At 37.6% G+C, this 20,890-nt stretch overlaps 1 protein-coding gene across 1 annotated transcript in view; it reads right to left on the bottom strand.

The window, feature by feature from the left end:
* grk6 (G protein-coupled receptor kinase 6) overlaps positions 1-20,890 on the bottom strand; it is a 60,858-nt gene that overhangs the window by 8,782 nt on the left and 31,186 nt on the right. Inside the window, exons 3-8 of the mRNA XM_015394680.1 lie at positions 14,208-14,320; positions 10,206-10,283; positions 9,325-9,425; positions 5,457-5,549; positions 1,307-1,370; positions 558-698 (exon numbers count right to left, since the gene is read on the bottom strand). Coding sequence (XP_015250166.1) covers positions 558-698; positions 1,307-1,370; positions 5,457-5,549; positions 9,325-9,425; positions 10,206-10,283; positions 14,208-14,320 — 590 coding nt within the window. The remainder of the gene's footprint in view (positions 1-557; positions 699-1,306; positions 1,371-5,456; positions 5,550-9,324; positions 9,426-10,205; positions 10,284-14,207; positions 14,321-20,890) is intronic.

The following is a 20,890-nucleotide window of genomic DNA, read 5'->3' as shown; positions in this document are numbered from 1 at the left end:
ATTGGTTTTTGGTATATGTCTATTTTAAATTTATGGCGCCCCCCCGGAGAAAACCCCACCAGCCGCCACTGCTATGAACTATAATATGAACAAATATTAAAAAGCACACAACCCTAAATCAATGCAGTTACTTTAGCTAATGGCAACATTAAAGTAAGACCAACTAGAAGCACCTAACAGAATGATGATAGATGTGGATTACATATGTTGATGCTAACGTATAAGAAGAAAAATCTATCGCAAATTAAAATTGTGCTAATCATAGAGCTAAAGTCATAGATGGCGTCACAGATAGAGCTGTGGATGGCTAGAATCAAACCTAATGTCGTGCAGAAAAACACCAGAAATCAAATTATCATAAAAAATATACAAACTGAAAAATACAGCTTAGGTCAAAATGACCAATTATTTTAACAGTCGGTAGCAAAGATGATTGTGAGAGCCTTAGTTTGTGTTCGATGGAAGATTTTTTTTTTTTTGTCTTTTCAATCCAAAGCCCCCCTTTGCCTCTGTGGGGCAGTATTTCACCACATATAATGTTTATTAGAGACTCTTACAACAAATCGGCTGTTGACTTTCTCCAGAATCTGCTTCTCATTAAGTGCCATAGACTCTCCTTTCCTCTTCTTTATCCTCTTCTTCTCCAGTTTTTTGCAGGCGTACATTTTCCCTGTGGCTCGTACTTGACACGCACACACCTGCGGGAAATAAAAACCACAGGATATCCATCAGGCTGAGCAGCATCAGATGCATTGATTAACTTATTGGCGGATTGAATTTCTCAGGAATAGCAGAGATTTGGCAGGTGTGTTTTTTTTCTGTTACCAAGAAGGAAAAATAAACCCATTGACCTTGGAGAAGCAACTTCTGTCATCTGTCTAACAGCTTATGCTTGACCCAAACTGAGTAAGGAAACAGGACAATGATTCACTACATTTCCGTGCATTTTCTCCCGTCTGCATGAGGCCGAGCGCAAATCCAAACACATAAGTTTAACCCTTGCCTCTTTTCATGTCCCTCATTATCTCGTGATCCAATGATATCACATTCAATCTGCTATCGCCATGAGACCAGCATGGCATTAAAATGACTCCTGCTTATTACAGAAATATGTCGTACAGAAGTGCCATTCAGTGGAGCCTAATAGGATTCAGACGTCGGTGCTGGAGTTCCTCTTTTCGGGTGCCAAGGAGAGGATTCAGTTAGAAACGCAGCAAAAGAAAAATGGTTTGATGGAAAAAACACCAATCAGGGCCGTCCTAAAGGTCAGCCGCTCCAAGAGCGGTAGAAAACTGTTGGCACTTACCTCCCCAAAGCCTCCTTTTCCTAAAACTCTGTACTGTCTGAACGTGTTCTTCGTCACTGGCTGCCTGTTGGAGAGAGAAAGTAGTTCATTTATAAGGCAAAGGTAGTAGAGTGCTGTGACACATAGGTCTATCAGTTTATGAAATTATCTTTAATATTCCTTAAAGATAACCTGAGTCATCATTATTGTAGTTGTTGGTGCCACAGGTTGAATCAATATTTAAAAAAATAAATTTTTGGGTTTGTTTGTCTTGTTTTTACTCTAGCTATCTTTCTCTAACAATATAATAAGATCACTGAAGAAGAAAAAATGTGAATATTTTTTTTCTTGTAATGATATTACTTGTAGAAAGTTAACCTTCTTGACCAAAAACCTTTGGGAAGTGGTGGCCTAGTGGTTAGGGCATAGAGCTTGGAATCCTGAACTTGTGAGTTTGAAAAAGACCCATAACCCTGCTCCCCGGGTGCAACAAATGGCAGCCCACTGCCCCCCAAGGGGATGGGTTAAATGCAGAGAGTGAATTTCATGGCACTGTACTTGTGACAGTGCAATGGCAATAAAGAGCTGAAAGAAAATGTAACAGGAAAGACAAAGACTGAGTCTTAGTCCTTTCTAGTATTGTACTACAGTATTCATTCTCACCTCTGCTAAGTCATAGTTTACCATCAGTAATGAAGTATTTCTGTTAATGTGCCGACAGATGAGTCAGGGTAAGTTTAGGTAATGGTTTCTGAAAAGTTAAACATCCTACTTTCGAGTAGGATTGTGTGAATCAATTCCATGACTTATTAAATGTAGTCATCAGCAAAAACTACTTTTATCCATTGTTTTTAAAGAAGAACCGAAACCAAACCATGCTACTTTTTTTTTTTTTTTGGAAGTGTTCCTACTGCCTACACAAGTTTTACACAACCATTCACACACACTCACACCTAGGGAGATTTGTTTTTTCTACAGAAGCCAAAGTAACCTAACAGCCCTGTTTTTGGACACTTGGAGGAAGCTGGAGTACCCGGAGGAAACCCATGCATTTACAGGGAGAACATGCAACAGTGCTCCATTGTGCAGCCCTGGCTCTTTATGGTAAAAATTGAATTGTTTATCCCGTTTGGGGTCCCGTGTCTTATGAAAACACGGATAGGAGGTGGACTCTCTGGAGCTATGTGCATATTATCTTATTTTAATTGTAAAAATACTAATTTGTTTGGCAGGTCATCTTATTAACCTACTCAAATGATGGGTAAATACACTCAATTTAAGAAATGTTCAGTTATTTCTAAATTGTTTTTGCAGTTTAAGATGTCTCTAGATGTTTATATTTGTGATCCCCTGCTAGCAGGAGCTGTCGCTCATCCACTATGTTTTTCTATGCTGAACTGTGCGCCTGGTAACAAATTTTCCTATGTGGACGGTGGGAGCATCAGGCAATCAGAGGTGCTGATGCTAAAATGTTGTAATTTGGCTGTGCGGAAGATGGGCTGTTGAGATTCGTCATCTTAAAGCAGAGCTTCTGCTCCTCTGCATCAAAAGGAGTCAGTAGTGGTGGCTCCTGATCAGGATGCCTCTTGGTTATCTCGCTTTGGAGGTTTTCAAGACGTGTCCAATTGGTAAAAGGCAGGAGAGACCCAGATCTGCCTGAGGGGACTTTTTAAATCTGTTCTTTAAAGTTGGAGAGTGTGACAGAGAAGAGGGATACCGTTTGGACCTGTAACCCCATGACCCTCAATCAATGGATGGGTTTCCCGTAGATTTAGACCAGATCGCCTGGATGTTAACAGCATGGCACATCTGACTGGAAGAACATTCCACCATTAACAGAACTTTCTGGACCAAATAAACCTTCTCACATGGGGACACCTAGGATCCCTCAGATGGAGCTGGAAAGTGTGTAAAGCAACCTTGAGGTTTTTTCTGCTGGGCATTACCTTTATCCTAAAAATAACTTGTCTTTGTTAGGAGTGGCTGGTAACGAAGAACCAAATGAGCAAATTTCTTAGATCATACCATGTGTTTACATTATATTTAAGCTTGAAGCATTGCTCTTTAAATGTTCAGGTACCAGGAAAAAAACAGGAAAACCAAACAAGACCCACTAAATGATTGAAGAATGTCAGGCGGGAATACTATATGGCAGCACAAACAACTCTTTCATTTTAACTTTTAAACATCGCAGTTGTTTGAAGAGTGATTGTATTCACAAAGACAAATTTATTGATAACACCTGCTACCCTCCTGGGATCACTCCTCCCATTTTATCAGAGTGACTCTGGGGATTCCACTCATTAACACCATTAGGTATCCACTGCGGTAACAGGGCTGTGATTGAGAAGCCGCTGCTTGGGGTTAACAAGTGTTATTTATCCTGCGATCTGTGCAGCCTGTCAGGTTTAAACTGCAGCTTTTGTGGCCAACCACAATCTGCATTCAGTCATGAAGCAGAAACATGTTTCATCCTGTTGGAGACAGTAGGTAAAACCAATGAACGATTAAATCAGCACAACATTGTAGTTAGACATAAAGTTAATCCAGTGTTCCTGGATTGTTGTCATGGGGGTAAATCTCGTGGCTTCCATCCAGTCTGTTTGCTGCCATTGGCCTGAAGGTGTTACTGAAAGTCTGAAGCCTGTCTCTTACTCTGAGGATTTAGTCTTATTACTCCTGATTTCGACACCAAAAACGTTACTAAAATGACAACTTAGTTCAACTCAGTTCTTCAGCTCATCTTGTGTTTAACATGGATAGGAGGTCGGGATACAAAACCTAACCTGTGGTGAAGTCTGGATCATGACTAACCTAGATTGATGCATTCACAATGCCAGCAAACCACCACCAACATGGTAGATTACTGCTCCAGGTTCACCCCAATGTAATCCCGTCAACAAACTGGACTCTGACACAATTAAATGTTCCAAATGTTTGGTGTGAAAGCAGAATAAGAATGGAAAAGGCTTCCTGATGGATCTAGATTTCAGCTACCGTTTTCAGAATTAATCCAACTTTCTGTTGGTGGTGTGACATTATGGGGAATATCTCCTTGGCATACTTTGGACTCCTTCATCAGGAGCATTGTTTAAATGCCTCTACCAACCGTTTTGTTGCTGGTCACACCTATTCCTTTAGGAGGGCTGCTGTTATACTGCATTTTGCACCATATTTATTTTGCACTGCACTGAACCTTGCCCTTTTGCACCATTTCTTTTTTTTTTTTTTTTACTGGGTTTCCTTTTCACCTATACTGTCTACATGCTGATCACTGCCTCACTTTAAATGGTAATGTTCATTTCACAGCTGTAAGCAACCTAATTTTGTTTTGTATATACACTGTGTATACAAAATGACAAAGTTTGTCTAAGTCTTCCAGCTAGATCATGCCCTTAAATACTTTTGATTTACAAACTGATTTACAGAAGACTTCACTGCAATAAGCTCCACAGTCGAGAACTCGCTGCAGCAGAGCGCCCTTTGGATGTGAAGGAACGTTAAGATTCACATCCTGGATATGTAGCCGACAAACCTGCACCATATTATTTAGGCTGAAATCTCAGGAATGTTTTCAACATGTCGTTGAACCCATACTGCAAAGAATGTAATAAGCTGCACAGGCAAATAATGGGAACATAAACCTAAAAAATAAGGAATAGTTGTATATTTATTTTTGACTTTGAATGCTTTTTTTATTTGCACAGAAGAGCTTTAGAGTGTCATTGAGAGCAGAGATATCTGAGATATAGGATGGATATGGATTTCATTTTGGAAAAACATAGTTTTCCATACTTTTTTTTCTTTTCTATACTTTTTTATATCTGGAAAAACTGCTTGGCCAAGCAGAAAGCTTGCCTCAGTTTTTAACGTGTTTCTTCCTAATCTGATTGAACACTAGTCCAACCTGCTGGATCCCTCTATTACTGATAAAAGTCAGGGAAAAAATGTTGCACGAGTCATTATGCAGCAGGAGGGAACCCTTACTGCTAAAGTTCTGCAGAAAAAGTGAATGTTTTCCATTAGGCAATTTCCAACTTGTCTTTTGAAATGTGTCATGGCGTTGTTGTTGTAACCCGAAGGAGAACAGGAAGCTGTGAGGCAACTTTCTCTGAACATGTTGCTACTGGTAGCGTGTTTTGGAAGGAAGATACTGTTAGAAACCCCTTACCTCTCCAGCCACTTCCACTGCAGGAACCTGTTGAAGTACATGCTGTCAAGGTAGTCGGCAAAAGGCGCCACGCTCAGGTAGTCGTGAATTAATCTAGAAAAATAAAATAAACAGAAATAAATTGAACTTTTATTTAGCTTACTAGTTTTAAATAGTTTATCACTAAAAAGCAGGAGTTGCTTTGGGGAAGCAGGAAAAAAAACCTGTTGGATTAGGTTTTATTGAGCATTTGAGAAAATGAGCAAGAGTTAATATTTTGCTCTTAGTTTGATTTTCTTTTCTTGCATTAGGGATTTAAATAGAACATATTGTAATAGAACATATAGAGGCAGTGAGCCTGTTTCTGCAGTTTATGGACAATCAAAGTAAATCTGTCGTGCTTGAAAATAGAATAACTGGAACTTGAAATAAGTCACAGTTTGGCCTTGCAAAGCTAGCATTTTAATTTATCTGATAGACAATTAGCTTTAAGTTTCTATATATGTTCTGTTTTTTCCATGAAATGCTCAGTTTCCATTGGGATAATGCTTCTCCTTTTAGATGTGTTTAGATATTCAGGAACTTTTTATTTAAATTACTTTCAGACTCTATAGTCTTCACTCTAGATGAGTTGTTTATGCATTTAAATGCAGGCAACTTTGTCTATTTTCACCCAGTCTGTCAATACCTAATATAGACCTTTTGGAATTAAGGGCCCTTTTTAACCTTTCATATTTCCACTGTGGACACAAATAAATTACATGTAAGACACCAGGAAGTTCTACCATACATGGTTAAAGACTCTATTGGATACCTCCTACAGGTTACACACAATACACAACAGCTTGTTTGTTTTAACCCTAAGCTTAAGAAGGGAATCACCGTAGCAACTATTATTTTTTCAGATTTTTCTGCGGATACTTGTGTCAGCAAGATTAATTCAGTACCAAAACATTTTTGGTTAAGTATTTTGAGGCTTGCTTATATTGGACATTGAAACGAACTGATTAAGACATCATTACAACTTATAAAGAATTAAAATACTGCCAGAAGCAGTGTTTTGTTGACATTTTACTAACAATTTTGTGAAAAACCCATTTTAAATTGAATCTTTAGAGAAAAAGGTAGATTGTTCCTGCCTCTTTATTCTCATGTTTCTATAAAACATGAATGTCTTTATTCAAAATGTATTAATATCAACTATATGATTGTGATTTGAAATGCAACTTAAGATATTATCAAAAAGGGCCCTGTTTTTCTTAGAACAGTCGCCTCATTCATTATAGAAACATTTTTTGAGTTCTACAAACACTCTTACCAATCCTTAGTTTTCTTATTGTGTGATTGCACTAGAGGCCTTTATTCATTAGCTGCTGGAGGAACCAGGGATAGTTGCCATGACAACTGTACCCTCAACAAATGGTGACCCTGCTTAAATACAAAGCTAAGTGGCTCCCTACAAATCCTTCGTTTTCTTTTTGTGTCTGCTATATTTGATTTTGTACATTAGGTATTGTTAAACATTGTCCTTGGATTGTTTCCTGCTCTCCATGCATACCTATTTTAATTCAGTGCAGTTTATTTATATAGTGCCAATTCACAACACGTCATCTCAACGCACCTTACAGTTCACCAGATCATACAGTCAAATTGATTCAAAGTTTTCTATCTAAGGAAAACCAGTTGTAGTAGTGATGTATTTCTGTTAGTAAATTACCCCGCCTGCCTTAGATCAGTCACCAGTTCCCTCTGAATAAACTCTCAGATTTTATTGAATTTCAACTCTTGTTATAACTTTTGAAGCTTTCTGCAACTTCTATGTGAAACACCTTTACCTTGCTCTAAATAACAAAAAGCTTTATTCCAATCCTCTGCCTTCTTTCTGACCCTGATTCAACAGCAGAGAGGTATAGTTACCCTCGAATAATAGGACATAACACCAGCAACCAGATCAAACTATGAACATTTTTAATAAAATCCATGTGAGCAGCTTCATTGAGCATGAATAATTGATGGTATGACTTATAATGAAAAAAATGTTATTTCCACTCAGCATTTAGAGTCATGGGATTCCCAGATGTAATGAAATTTATGCACCACACAAAGACAAAGGAGTTTGGGTGATTCTATGGAAACAGAGGGCTTATTTATCTTGGTCCATGACACTTGATACTGTTTAACCAGACGTAAAAACGTCCCAAATAAAAATTGGTTTAAAAGGAATAAAAATGTTTAAAATCTAAATAACCATTAAAACTGAACAATATTTGCCATTGATTTGTTTGTAATTTCTTAAAACATTTAGGATTAGTTTAAAAAAATAGATTATGAATTTTTATGACTAAATTTATTTAAATATTTCTTTATTGATTAAGTTAAAGAGCCTTTTTATGTGTTAATTATTCATAGGTGAGAGTTAAAACATTCTCTTGGAAATGCACCATACTGGTCTAGATCAGATAAAAGAAGAAGCCAAAGTCGAAAACAAAAGGTCAAAATGGATGCGACTCACAGATTTCTAAGCAAGATTATAGTTTTTTTGTTAAATCAACTGACATAAAGGAAGTAAGATAATAATAACCCATCAAAAAATGTTGATGTTTTTGTCTTGAAAATGGTATCAGGTGTTTTGTTGCAAAAAAAGAAAAGCTGCATAAGATTTAATGATCTATTTTCCTTTTTTTTTAAAAGAGCAGTGAGTCTGAGTTGACGTATCTGACTGCAGCCTTTGCATAAACAAATGGTTTTACCAGCATGATTCCTCTGACTTTGAACTCTTTAGTCCAGAGGATTTAAATTACTTCAGTCATAAGCAAAGGCTGTCAGTTTTACACTCCTTGATATTGTACCTCTCACAGGTCTTATTCAATAAAGCATTTAAACATTTCGCATGTCAAAAACTGGTAATTACACTCAACAAAAATATAAATGCAACACCTTTCGGTTTTGCTCCCATTTCTTATGAGATGAACTCAAAGATCTAAAACCTTTTCCACATACTCAATATAGCAATTTCCCTCAAATATTGTTCACAAACCAGTCCAAATCTGTGATAGTGAGCACATCTCCTTTGCTGTTGTGGAGCAAGTAGAGAAATTAACATTCAATAAATGAGCAACAGCTCTGGCTGACATTCTTGCCGTCAGCATGCCAATTGCACACTCCCTCAAATCTTGCTATATCTTTGGCATTGTGCTGTGATAAAACTGCTCCTTTCAGAGTGGCCTTTTATTGTGGGCAGTCTAAGGCACACATGTGCACTAATCATGAGGTCTAGTCAGCATCTGGATATGGCACAGCTGTGAGGTGTGATGAAATAACTTAGCAAAGGAGAAGCGCTGACTATCAGATTTAGACTGGTGTGTGAACAAAATTTGATAGGAAAATGGATATATTGTGTCTGTGGAATAAGTTTTAGATGTTTTAGTTCATCTCATAAAATGGGTGCAAAACCAAAAGGGTTGCGTTTATATTCTTGTTGAGTATAGATTCTTAAACTGCATAAATGACTTAATTGCATTTTTCTAAATAGAGCATTGTGCATGTGATTAAGAGGTACAGCCTCCCATATTAAATTGGATTGTAGTCAGAGATCCTTAAAGGATGTCATTCTCACAAAACAGCCCTATTGGCATGCAATAAACACAGTCTTAAATAAAAGAATGGCAATGGCCCAAGAACAGGTCCCTGGAGTACACCATCATCAGGCTTTTTTTCCCCTAACATTTCACAAACCTAATGATTATTGGATTTTTTTTGTAATAAAATTGATGAAATAATTTTTATTAGTATAAAAGTAAAAGAAAATCCCTGAAATACAAAAGCATTTCTCAGGGATGAACTATAGGCTATAACTAAGCAGTTGCCTCAACCATGGCTGTGACCTTACTTGGTGCAGTCCTTAAAAAGCTCTTTGCAGGCTTCTTGCTGGAGCCTCTCTGTACACTGAGTCATCATCTCCGCTTCCACCTCAGACACATGGTCCTCCGACTGTATGAAAACAAAAAATAGTTTTTTTTTTATTCAGTCTTTCATAATCCTATTCCATTATCAGTACATGAGTTGTATGTTTGGTCATTTTTACTTTAACATATGTCAAGCATAATCTTCTTACCTATGGTACAGTAAAAGCAGGATGTTTATTGCCAAACTTGTCAGATAAAAAAACTACATATTCATTAATAAAATCCAGTAATTTAAATTATGTTAATTTGTTTCATTACTTCTAGTTTCTTGGCAATATTTAGTAACTCTGTCAGAGTTACTATTGTATTTGAACTGCAATTTGTTTGACCTTATTAATTTTTTTGGAATTTATCTTACCAAAAAAACCTTTTTTTGATTTAATTACAGCAGAATCGTTTCTGATTTCCATTTACATGATCATATTTTTTTCTGAAATTATTCCTGTGAATTCAATAATTTTGAATTAATTAACTTAAAGTATGGTTGTCCGAATGAAAAAACTTAATAATGCAATTACTATATTTAAAGTAACTCTAAAACTAGTAATTTTCGACTGGGACTGTGCAAAATAGTCTAATAACTAAAGCAAACTATTTGAAATGAATAATACAAAAATCTCCCAATATTTGTCCATTTTCAGCTCTGAAATCCAAAAATAACTGAATGTCCTTCCGATAAAAAGCTGCACTAATGGCATTAAAGTAGGTCATTTACAGTGTCCTTTTGTTAACATCTCTAGCAAAAGAAAAACTGCTACTTTTAGTTTCAAATTTGATCTGAAAAAGAGCTTTAGGATGCGGGTACCGTTGGGTTGAGGTATTTGTCGATGACTTCCTGTCCGCACTCCTTCCTCTTCTCGTCTGGAGTCACCTCGTACTCCGCCTGGAATAGTTTGGATTGTAAAGATACAGTGAGTTTCATATGAAACAGAGTTGGAACCCAATAAATAGATCAGAGCTTTAAGGACCAGTGTGTTTACACAAGATTGATTTCTTTAGATCTCAAGAAACAATCTGTCGTGTTTTAAACACAGAATCGCAGCACTCATTTTGAGAAACTTCACATTCTAGTTAATTATGTTAGGATATGCCATTTTATAGATGTTTTATTTTGTGGAAAAACAACAGATCTCTTTCAATATAATTTAAAACATCTCACCCACACATGGTTCCTTTTTTTTTTTTTTGAACAGACATTACGATTTTTCTTAAACCTTAAATAATTTACAAAGTCTTACTTTTTGCAGCAAATGCCTCCATGGAGAAACAGGAGGCCCCTAGCACATGGTTGGTTCATTCTTTTATTTTAAACTGACCCGACTATGGTCATTTACCATGGTTTACCTCTAATGGCGATGACACTCGCATAATGCATACGACCAATGTCCCACCCATCTAACCAACCCTTTCCTGTCATTCTACTGTGAAATAAAGACCACTAATGCCACATAAACTGAATGGGGGGAAAAAATAAAATAAAATTAAATGAAAAAGCTCTGAAAGAAGTGTACACCGGTTTCAACTTGTATAAATTATAGTGAAAGAGAAAAGTTAATGGATGTTGCACAAACTTTCAAACATTATTTTCAAACGTTCTGGTTATGTCATGATCTTGGCGCTGATGTCTGGTTTGATTATTCATTTCACTCACCTGCTTATCTCCACCCAGTTCTCATTATTGTTCATCTGATCCACCTGCATCAGTTTCTATTTAACGAGGCTTCAGACCAGTCATCAGTGCCAGATTATTTGAGCCAATGGTGAGAGTTCTTGAGTATTCCCGTGTATCTGATTGCCTGATCCTGACCCGTTTCTGCCTTTGGACCTCTAAGCCTGCCTGTCCGCTTTCTGATCCGTTTGCCTGACCTGTCTTCGGACTCCTGCAGGATCTCTGCCTGTCTGTGAACCGAACCTGGAACTGTTTCCCTACTCCGTACTGGATTTCTGATCTCCTGGCTCTCACTACCGAGCATGTCATCGGCACTGGCTTTGGCTTCGTCCTCCCGATTATCCTGCCTTTCTTAGCCTGCATGGGTCTGATCCCCAGCCTGTCCTCTGATACATCAGCCTATGGGACCCTTTGGGCGGCGCCTGAGGCATCTTGTTGTCAGCCAACCGGCTGGAACCAACCTCACCGTCTGGGCTCAGACTGAATTTTAAGACCAGATCCAGATAGATCATCCACCTCCAGATAGTTTTTTTTTTTTTTTTTTGAAGCATGAAAATATTTTTTTCCTGCTGCAAATCAGCTCCCAGTATAACTGGAGAAAATATCTACTTGAAGGCATTGTCCAACACCAATTTTAAGGATTCAAGATGAAGTTCTATTCAACCATAAATATTATCACATAAGACTTGCTTTCTCTGCTCCATACGCTGCAGCTTACGATTGGGACGTGAACTGTTCCAACGTGCAGAAAGCTGAGCCTGAATGGAAATATCCAAAGTGCTTCCTCTCACTGTGAGCTCTGGTAAATGAATGCTAAGTGACAGCAGAGCCTGTTCAGATCCGGTTATGCCTCTCTCTATTGCCTCTTGCTTCTTCCCAGAGAAAAAACTGAAAGTGGTTGAAGGGGTAAAAGTAATTTGTTTCTCTGGGAAGCAGCAAAGCAGTTTGTCAGTGAGTCACAAACTGGCTGAAAAGGGGGCCGATAGGGTCTCCATGTTAAATTTTCTCATCAAAAACAAATACTAAATACGGGTAAAAATAATACTTTCCCAAAGGAATGAGAACAAAAACCAGGAAGGTGAAGACGTCTCAGGGCTGCAAGGACTTCAAAGTCTGTCCTAGTTTGAGTTGGGAATTAGAAGGAAGCTAAATGAGGGGTTCAGCTGATGTGTTTTTGCAACATGGGAGGTATGAGAGGCTGACTCAGTGTTTGCTTCAACAATTCAACCGTTTCCTGTATTTCATTAAACTCACTTCCTTGGGCTCTCTGCAAGATTTAAATGTTTTGTTCAGGCATTTCAGGATAAGTAAAGCTACCATTAGCGAAGACACAAACATTTGAACCGTGTTTTATTTTCAACCGTGACCTAAAGTCAGGCCCTTTAACAAAGACCACAGCGAGGGCATTTTCTCTGATTCACACCTCTGTTCCTGGGTTTGGCTTGTCTAAGGCATGCCGTGATACTTACGATTTATTTTATATATCTGGTCTCATTAAATAAGCACTTTGTAGAAGCTGATGCACCGCAGCCTTTGCTTATTGTCGTGCACTTGTCATCTATTCGTACAATAATAACCTGGTCAATAGTATTAAGATATGTTCCACTTCAAATCCATCCCATTGGAAGCAGTGGGCTGCTGTGTGATGCTCTGGGAGCTTTCTAGGGCTAAAGGATTTGCTCAGGGATCCATAGTGGCAGACAACAGGACTGGAGCCAAGGAACCAGCACCCTTCCCAGAGCCCAAATGCCCTGCCCAACCTTAAATGAATGACTATCACAACTGCTTTTAGATGTCACCTATTTGGTCGATAGACTCCACTAGTTAACAATTTCATTTTAGTATAGATATATCAGTCAGAAGGGAAATAGAAAACAGAAGCCATTGTTTTGGTATTTGTGGAGCCTACTGAGAGTAAGAGTCAACATCTATTTAAGCAGATGTGAAGTTGATGTTTTGTGATTAAATGTCTGATTCAGAGATGTTCGAACATGAATTGAGCTAAACCTTTTTTAATCAGAAAAACTGAAATTTTTTTATAGCTGTTGTGTCCGCTCCATTTAATGACTATCACCAATATGCAAGGATCTATGAGATTATTCTTGATAAAACTTCTACTTTGATAATTATGTTGTAGGGAAGTGACGACCTAGTGGTAGGGATATAGAGCTTGGAATCCTGAGGTTCTGAGTTAGACTCCCACTCCCACAGACTGCCACTCTGGCTCTCTGAGCAAGAACCTTAATTCCACACTGCTCCCTGGGCACCCCACGGTGGCAGCCCACTGCCCCCTAAGGGGATGGGTTAAATGCAGAGGTAAATTTCTCCAATGTGAGATCAATAAAGTTCAATTATGTAAAAACAATACTTTTTCAATTAATCTAATCTAAACTGGATACCTTGCATCGATTTTAAACTTCATAAAAGATTGAATTTCTAAATTCTACTCCTAACTAAAATCTTCGCTGTGATTTTTTTTTTTTTAGCTCTGAAAACAGCCTGCCTTTAAAAAAAATCAATTGTTTAATGGATTTATTTATTCTTTTGCTTACACATAGATTTTTCTTCTAAGTCTAGTCAGAAAAGACATCGGTGTGATTTGGTTTTGCTAGAACTCTTTGTGTTTTATCATGTAAAGGACCTTTGCTCACTGTGAATGATTTAAATAGAATTCATAAGAAGACGAGGTTAAATGTACCCAAAAAGGCATTTAGTCAGTGCATCCAAATGGATCAGGTGTTTTGAGAGACCATACACGTAATTTCAGTTTGCTGGTATTATGTTGTATTGTGTACTCCCCAGCTGCCTTGTTATAAAACTATGGCGTTGTCCTCTTCTGTAAACCAACATGTGCCTCTTTGTTGCTGTGTTTACCTTGCCTGATCTGACTGCTAATGCCTGTTGCTTTGATGTCATTCTGTAGCAGTGACAGCGCCACCATAGGGCCCGCCATGTGTACTACAGCGTCTTCTTCAACGTCTACCTCAGCTATGTGCACTTGTGTTCACAATATTTCGCAGTTCCATTTTGTATTTTTGGCAGAATCGGTAGGCCATACTTGACTTATACTGAAATATGCGTCAAGCACATATAAGTATAAATCCTCATAGGCAGGATGAATTTGGTTAAATGTCTTACCACAGCATCCAGGAACTTAACGCAACGTCTGAGCTCAGGTCGTGTGTCGCAGAACTGTCTGAACAGTAACCGGCCGATGGGCTGCCGCTCACACAGGCTGCTGTAGTCTTTCTCTGCACAAACACAAAAGGGAAAGTATTTTAAAAAAGGCTAATTTCATACCCAGGACACACTATTCTATCTTACGACCTTCATTCTTTGTACAGTATCCTGTGTCACTCCGTACAAAAGAAATCACAGCACTGAAATTAGTTTGAAAATCTGTTTTCTTTTTTAGATAACAGGTTCAAAAAAATTAATCTCAACACGTAAAAGGCTTTAAGGTCAAAGCTATATTTCGTTAAAACTATTATTTTCAAATATAATACATCCACCAACCTTCTACACTGGTATTATATAAATCCAATCTTTACTGAAAAATAATGAATATTAATTATTGTTTTATAAATCTCAATCAGTTACAAATTATATAAATATTCTAACTTTTGGTTTGGATGCCAATATTGATGCAAAGGATTTTGCACCAATAGAAACAGTAGGTTAAAGTCACACGATCAGGTGTTGCCAGGTCCTAGCAACTCTGTAAGAGGGCTTCATCTGGGTGTTACATTTAGTAGATTTAAGTGGATCAGAAATGAAACTTAAAGAAGTTGAACTTTGATCAACCTTTTTGAAGCTTAAGAATGTGTGAAGCCACGCACAGGTTGCTAGTTTCCATCTGGTGGACCTAGCAACCAGCTGGCATACAGTACAACTGAAGGCTGAAAGGCAAGTGGGCAACCATTATTGTGCTCCTTACTGGCCAGGAGGAGTTAAACTTAGACATCTCCTTCAACCCATTTGTTAGCCTCTTTCTTAAATTTTTCTATCTTCTCTCAAATTTCTCTAACTTTTCGTAACTGTCATGTTTTCATTTCACTCTCGCTTAAAACTATTATAAAAAGTTTCCCTTTGTCATTACTCTTGCGGCTCTCCTCTTTTTTACGCATTTTATACAAAATAATCACACAATCTACCTTTTAATTTTAATAAAAATTCAATGTTCCTGTATGTATGAGCGTAGGTGTATGCAAACACTATCAAAGATCTATGCAAATACATTGGATCTGTTACACTGCAGATACTACCTGAGTCCCGTTTCACCACAGTGGTGATAATTTTACATATTGCAGCTTTAGTGGTTTGGATTATGCTCATTCTCTTTAGCCCAGTTGTATGTTGGATAAAAGGCGTGTGAACCATGATTATGTATAAGACAACCCACCACAACTGGGTTTTCCATGTTCTTTATTTTTACTAAGAAAAAACATTTCGTTCAGCTTCACCATCCATTGCAACACCTGCAAAAAAACATGTGAACTAGGTTATCAAAAATTAATTCAAAACCTTGATGACAACCACCAGTCACCGATGCTGATCTGTTTTTCTATTTTATGTGCATCACATAGATCACAAACTAATCCAGCTTTAATAGTTCTAATCATTGAGGGTTCTAACTTGTTTAGATGTATTAATCTTCATAACGGCACTATTTCAAACTAATGTTTTAGGTTTTTAGAGAGCTATGAGCTGCCGTTAAATGCAGTTTGTGTGCCACTGCCTTTTACAAAATATATAATTTTGATGTGATATGAAATTAAAAGTACCACACATAACAATATTATAGATCAGATGCAGATAATAATCAGCTATAAAAGAGGAAAGAAAACCCATCTGTCATGGGCATCACCTGACATCCCATACTTTCCACAATGGTAGAAAGTCTCCCCAGAAAGGAATCCTGATAAAATATCAAAACCTGGAAAAGTAGTTTTGATCCAGTGCAACAGTTTAAAATATTGGAAAACTGAAACTATACAAATACAATTACAGGTTAGTTTTAATCACCAATAATCCAAAGAAAAACGATATACATCTTTTCATAGGAACTTTATTTTTGTTGCAGAAAATCAGATAGTTGGAGTCCATTTGAGTTTAATGCAAGAAAAGATTTGCATCTGAGAGGCAGGCAGATGCAAAGCAGAAATATATTTTACTCACAAATAAATGTGTTTCAGTGACGAACATGTCAGCGAACATTCACCTCTATTGTCCAGGTCTCACAGCCCCAAGAAAAAGCCACCAACAGTGAGAAATCCCACTAAGATATGTTCTGAACCCTTTAAAAATATGAAGCAAAAGACTCAATTCTGTGGAACCATTTGTATGCTTTAAGCAAAGTTATGCAAAAAATGGAAAGCAGGACATTTTAAAGTCCATCCATCCTCTACCACCTGTCTATCAAGGTTACAGGGGACTAGGGCTGATCTCCAGCAGTCTCTCTGCATTTTAAGTCTAGCTATGATTTATAAATGATGTGGGAATGAATAATCTTAAATGCAACCTTAAAAAATTACATACCACTCTTTTTTTTTTAGAAAAAGATGTGCATGATAAGTTCAGGTTTTACAGGTTGAGCATGTCAAGTTTGCTTTCCTGAAGTTGTCCTTATTTCCCTAAGTTTGCATGTCTGGTTCAATGATGAGATTCCCTCAGTTTGTCTTGTTTAGTGCATTGGTTTCATTTTTTGTTGTGTACTCCTGTGACTTAGATGTTATCTCTCTTTACATCTGTAAAAACATCTGGACATAATGGGCAAATTGAAAAAAATTGGACATCTCTGAAGGTTTTGTAATCCCTTTGGGTGTCACTTAAAAAGGCTTTAGAAAGACTACCAGTGGTAAAGAACTGCTTCAATTGAAGCTAAGCACCAGTCAATTTTTGTTCTATCCTCCTTCCACGATTCAGTAATTGAATATAACTCGGCTTGAGTTTTCCTTTCATTTATTTCCTGAAGCTTCTATTAAGTCATTACCCATCACTAACCTAGTGACTTATGTCTATTCATGTCAAGGCCTCCATTTTCCTCCTCTAACAGTTCTTCTGCTCTAGTTGTCTTCGTCCTGCTAGAACCCCTTTATTATCCTCCCCTTACTCTAATGGTCTCTCATTCCTTCCACCTACGTCCTGTTGCAAAGTGAACTGAAAGGTCAACGGAAAGGAAGCAAAGCTATTGGCAAAAGAAACAATAACGCAGAGAAGAAAGGAAGTTGGACAAAAAGCCATTAATGGTTGAATATCTGGATGGGCATCAAGACAAATGTGTGTGACTCTAATTAACATTTCTATTTAACAGAGTATAGCACTTATTCTAATTCCATAAACCATTGTTTTCTTTTGAAAAGCCCTGATAATTAGCTTGATTATACATCATAAAGCTGCTCAGCCGTTCCCACACTGACTCTTCATGCATGAAATATGACATTCTGTTGTTCTGGGAATCAACATTTTCTAGTCGTGGCTCAGTGGGCTTTCTCAAAGGATTAGTGGAGGTGTGAAGTTTATAAAAAGAAGCTCCAGAAGGGCTTTACATTAACCAATACAGTGATTAAGCAAAGAAACCTCTGTTCAGCCACTTGCTGGCTCTAAGGGCCCTTGTGGTCTCCACAGACACTTATATAAGCCCAGGTGAACAACATTTTTTCTTTTCTTAATATATTTAGAGAAGTTGTTGGGAACATAAGCTTCCAGCAGGTCAGAAGGACCCAACAGCTAACCCTAACATCTCTTAAGGGCTGGTTATATTCCCTGCAGCAGTCTTTCACACTATAATTTTGATTTATGCCCAATTTTGTTATTTCACACTAGAGACTGAAATTTTTTCGGGAATCCCACGGGTCACGGGATTCCCGTGGGATTCCCGTGGGATGGGAGTCAGTATTAGTAACGATCACGTGATTGGGACGGTACAGGATTAAACACTGACGAGAGCAGACGGGAGCGGGAGCAAACCAATAGTAACTAAAAAAAAAAACTAGGATCTATGCCAAAAAATAAAATAAAATGGAAAGAAAAAAAATCCAGTACTGGCACCGCTATTTTGTAGTTTTTTTTCCTTGAAGCCTACACTATAATGCGAGTCAAAAAAACTACACGACCCAAAAACCAACAGTGCTTCCGCTCTGAGTTTTTCACCTGCGCTCAAAAACAAGAATGGGAGTGGTGCAGGAGCAGGAGTCATTCTGAATGGGTGCGGGATGGGAGTGGGAGTAATTTTACCAGGAGTGGGACGGGACAGGATTTAGATTTCTACTCTGGCCCGGGATCGGGACGGGACACAATTTTTTCTGTGGGAGTGGGACGGGACAGGAGTGAAAATTCATTCCCGTGTCAGTCTCTATTCCACACCACAACGCAAGACGGACAATCATGAACTATAACGCAAGGGGCAAGTTTGTGCGACAACGGAGGTACCAAACAGGAAATACGGATAGTGTAGAGCGGATGTAGATTTGACCAATCAGATGCCTCCTGTCTGCGGTCACCTACAATTTTGGAGAGGTACAGCCGAGTGTCTACAGCAGGGGCGAGGACGACACACGCAGCAGCTGGTTTCTGAGTATAAATCAACCTTTAGAGGACGATACTGTTATCACTTCGGTAATCAACTGACCTTCTAGAAACAAAACAAGGTTCATGTTCGATTTTTATTATCCCATTTTACACTGCTTGATAAAAGTGCAAACATTTTGTCACATTGTCCGTAGTAGTGGCCTATTTGTGTTCAGCACACACCGTAAGCTGATAACAGTTTATCAAACCCTCTTTATGCCGATAGAGAGCAACAGCAATTTCTTTCCTGGAGTTTTTTCACAATGTGTTGATAGTGGTGATAATTATGAGCTAAATCATAGGATGTCACTAGATGTTCACTGCCTGCTCGACAAGTTTCTGTGCGGATCCTTCCACGTAGTTCAAAATTTTCCTAGGTGCTCCGTGTGGACATTTAGCCGTGTGGAGAATTTGGCACGAAAGCCCAAAATGTATATATTTTGGCCGTGCGGACCTCGCGAACACGTCAAGCATAGACCAAGCTCAACGCTGGCATTTAAAATTAATTATTGTCTCTAGCTAAATTAAAATTCTGAAAATTTTTAATAGTCGCAGTAAAAAAAGCAAAACCACTACAAGACAAGAATCACATTTTTATCCAAGCTGCAGCTCGCAGAGTTTGTGACATACATTGAAATGATTAACTGATTAATTACTGAGATATATAAGAACTGTTCATATTTTACTAAGATTCTGGTTTTTACCCTCCTTAATACTCACTTGCTTTTAAATCCCCAAAAACGGATCTGTTATTTCCCTTTTGGCAGAATACAGTATTAAACCTGAGGACAAAAATAGTCAATTTCATAAGACTTTTGCACAAAAAACTCAACAAATAAAATTTGAATTCACACCGAAAACAAACTAAAGGGGAGGAAAACGTTTACGAGCATATTTGTATTTTTTTGAAATTATGGTGTGACTTCCTTTGGAACATGCTGCAAACTTTTTACAGAGCTTGGAATGTCTAACGGTGCATTTCATTAAACAAAAATACAACTCCAAGTTTGTAAGTTAAAGAGTTGTACTTGATGTGATTTATGAATAAGTGAATAATAATAAACTCTATTGTAGCAGGTTTTTCTCTTCTTTACACATAATTTCATCATTTCTAAAACAGAGGGTAAATAATAACCAAGGACCTTCTAATGCTTTTGTTTTGCTTTACAACAAATACATAATTCATCTTTTAAAAGATAAAGAAAATTACAATTTAATAAAGTTTAAGAGTGTAAAATTTGTTGTTGTTTTTAGAAGATTTTTCAATGTAAGGATGCTTTCAAATGAATAACGATCATGTTGAGCTTACATTTCCTAAACATTCTTTAGTGAGACATAGATTTTAAAGTGCATTTCGGTCCATATAAAGTTTAAGAGGTTATTTTCTAAGGTTTCATTGCACGGGCGTGGCTAAACTAAGCAACGACTGAGTATTTATCACAGCCAAGGGGTTATCATATGAATCCCTGTATTGGTCTCATTGTCCCTGCTGCCTTACTTAGAAACACATTCTTCATTACAGTTTTCTAGGAAAACAAGCAAGGGTTACATGTCCAGTTTCAGGCTGAATTTATCATCCCCCACAGGTGATATTAAAAGACCAGTCAGTTTTATAGACATCTGCAAACAGCATTTATACATTCAGCTCACAAAAGAGATTGTCAGGTCAATCAGAAATGCATTCCTTGTATGAAGGTTAATTTCATACAGGGTGACCATGGGCCCACCACAAACTCCTGATTAAAGCAGTTAATTCATAGCAAAGGTTACTAGAGTGTGAGAAAAACTGCCACTGAAACAGAAACACATGGGGGAAGGATATTAAAAATCAAATCTCAAGAGGGTGTTTCAGTAAAGCATTATTAGCGTATTTTCATTTTAGGAAATCTATAAAACTGAAGTGTTGACCTCAAACAGATTAAACCTGACCCTTTATACAGATTAAAACCACTTCCTTCATTTAAAAATCCCCTTACTGGAGTTTTTAGATTAACCAAACAACCTCTTATCACATGTTCATGGTGTCCCTGACTTTTAGAAGACACAGATGTTTTTATAGCCTTTGTTAAAATGCTGTCCGAAAAAGCACTGAATGATTTTAGTTTTTTTTTTTTCCAGCCATCTATACTGATTTTATGGTAACTACAAGAATAGATGTTTCACTCCAGGGTTTCATTAATCTCATAACCTTGAAACTTTCTTCTCCAGAGTCCAATTTCGCGGGGTTTTACTGTTCTGTCTCTGTGGAAATA

The sequence above is a fragment of the Cyprinodon variegatus genome, unplaced genomic scaffold (assembly GCF_000732505.1).
Source record: "Cyprinodon variegatus isolate N-32 unplaced genomic scaffold, C_variegatus-1.0 Scaffold703, whole genome shotgun sequence".
Classification (NCBI taxonomy): Eukaryota; Metazoa; Chordata; class Actinopteri; order Cyprinodontiformes; family Cyprinodontidae; genus Cyprinodon; species Cyprinodon variegatus.
Note: the sequence above shows the minus strand (reverse complement) of the source record. Positions and strands in the feature narration are given on the sequence as shown.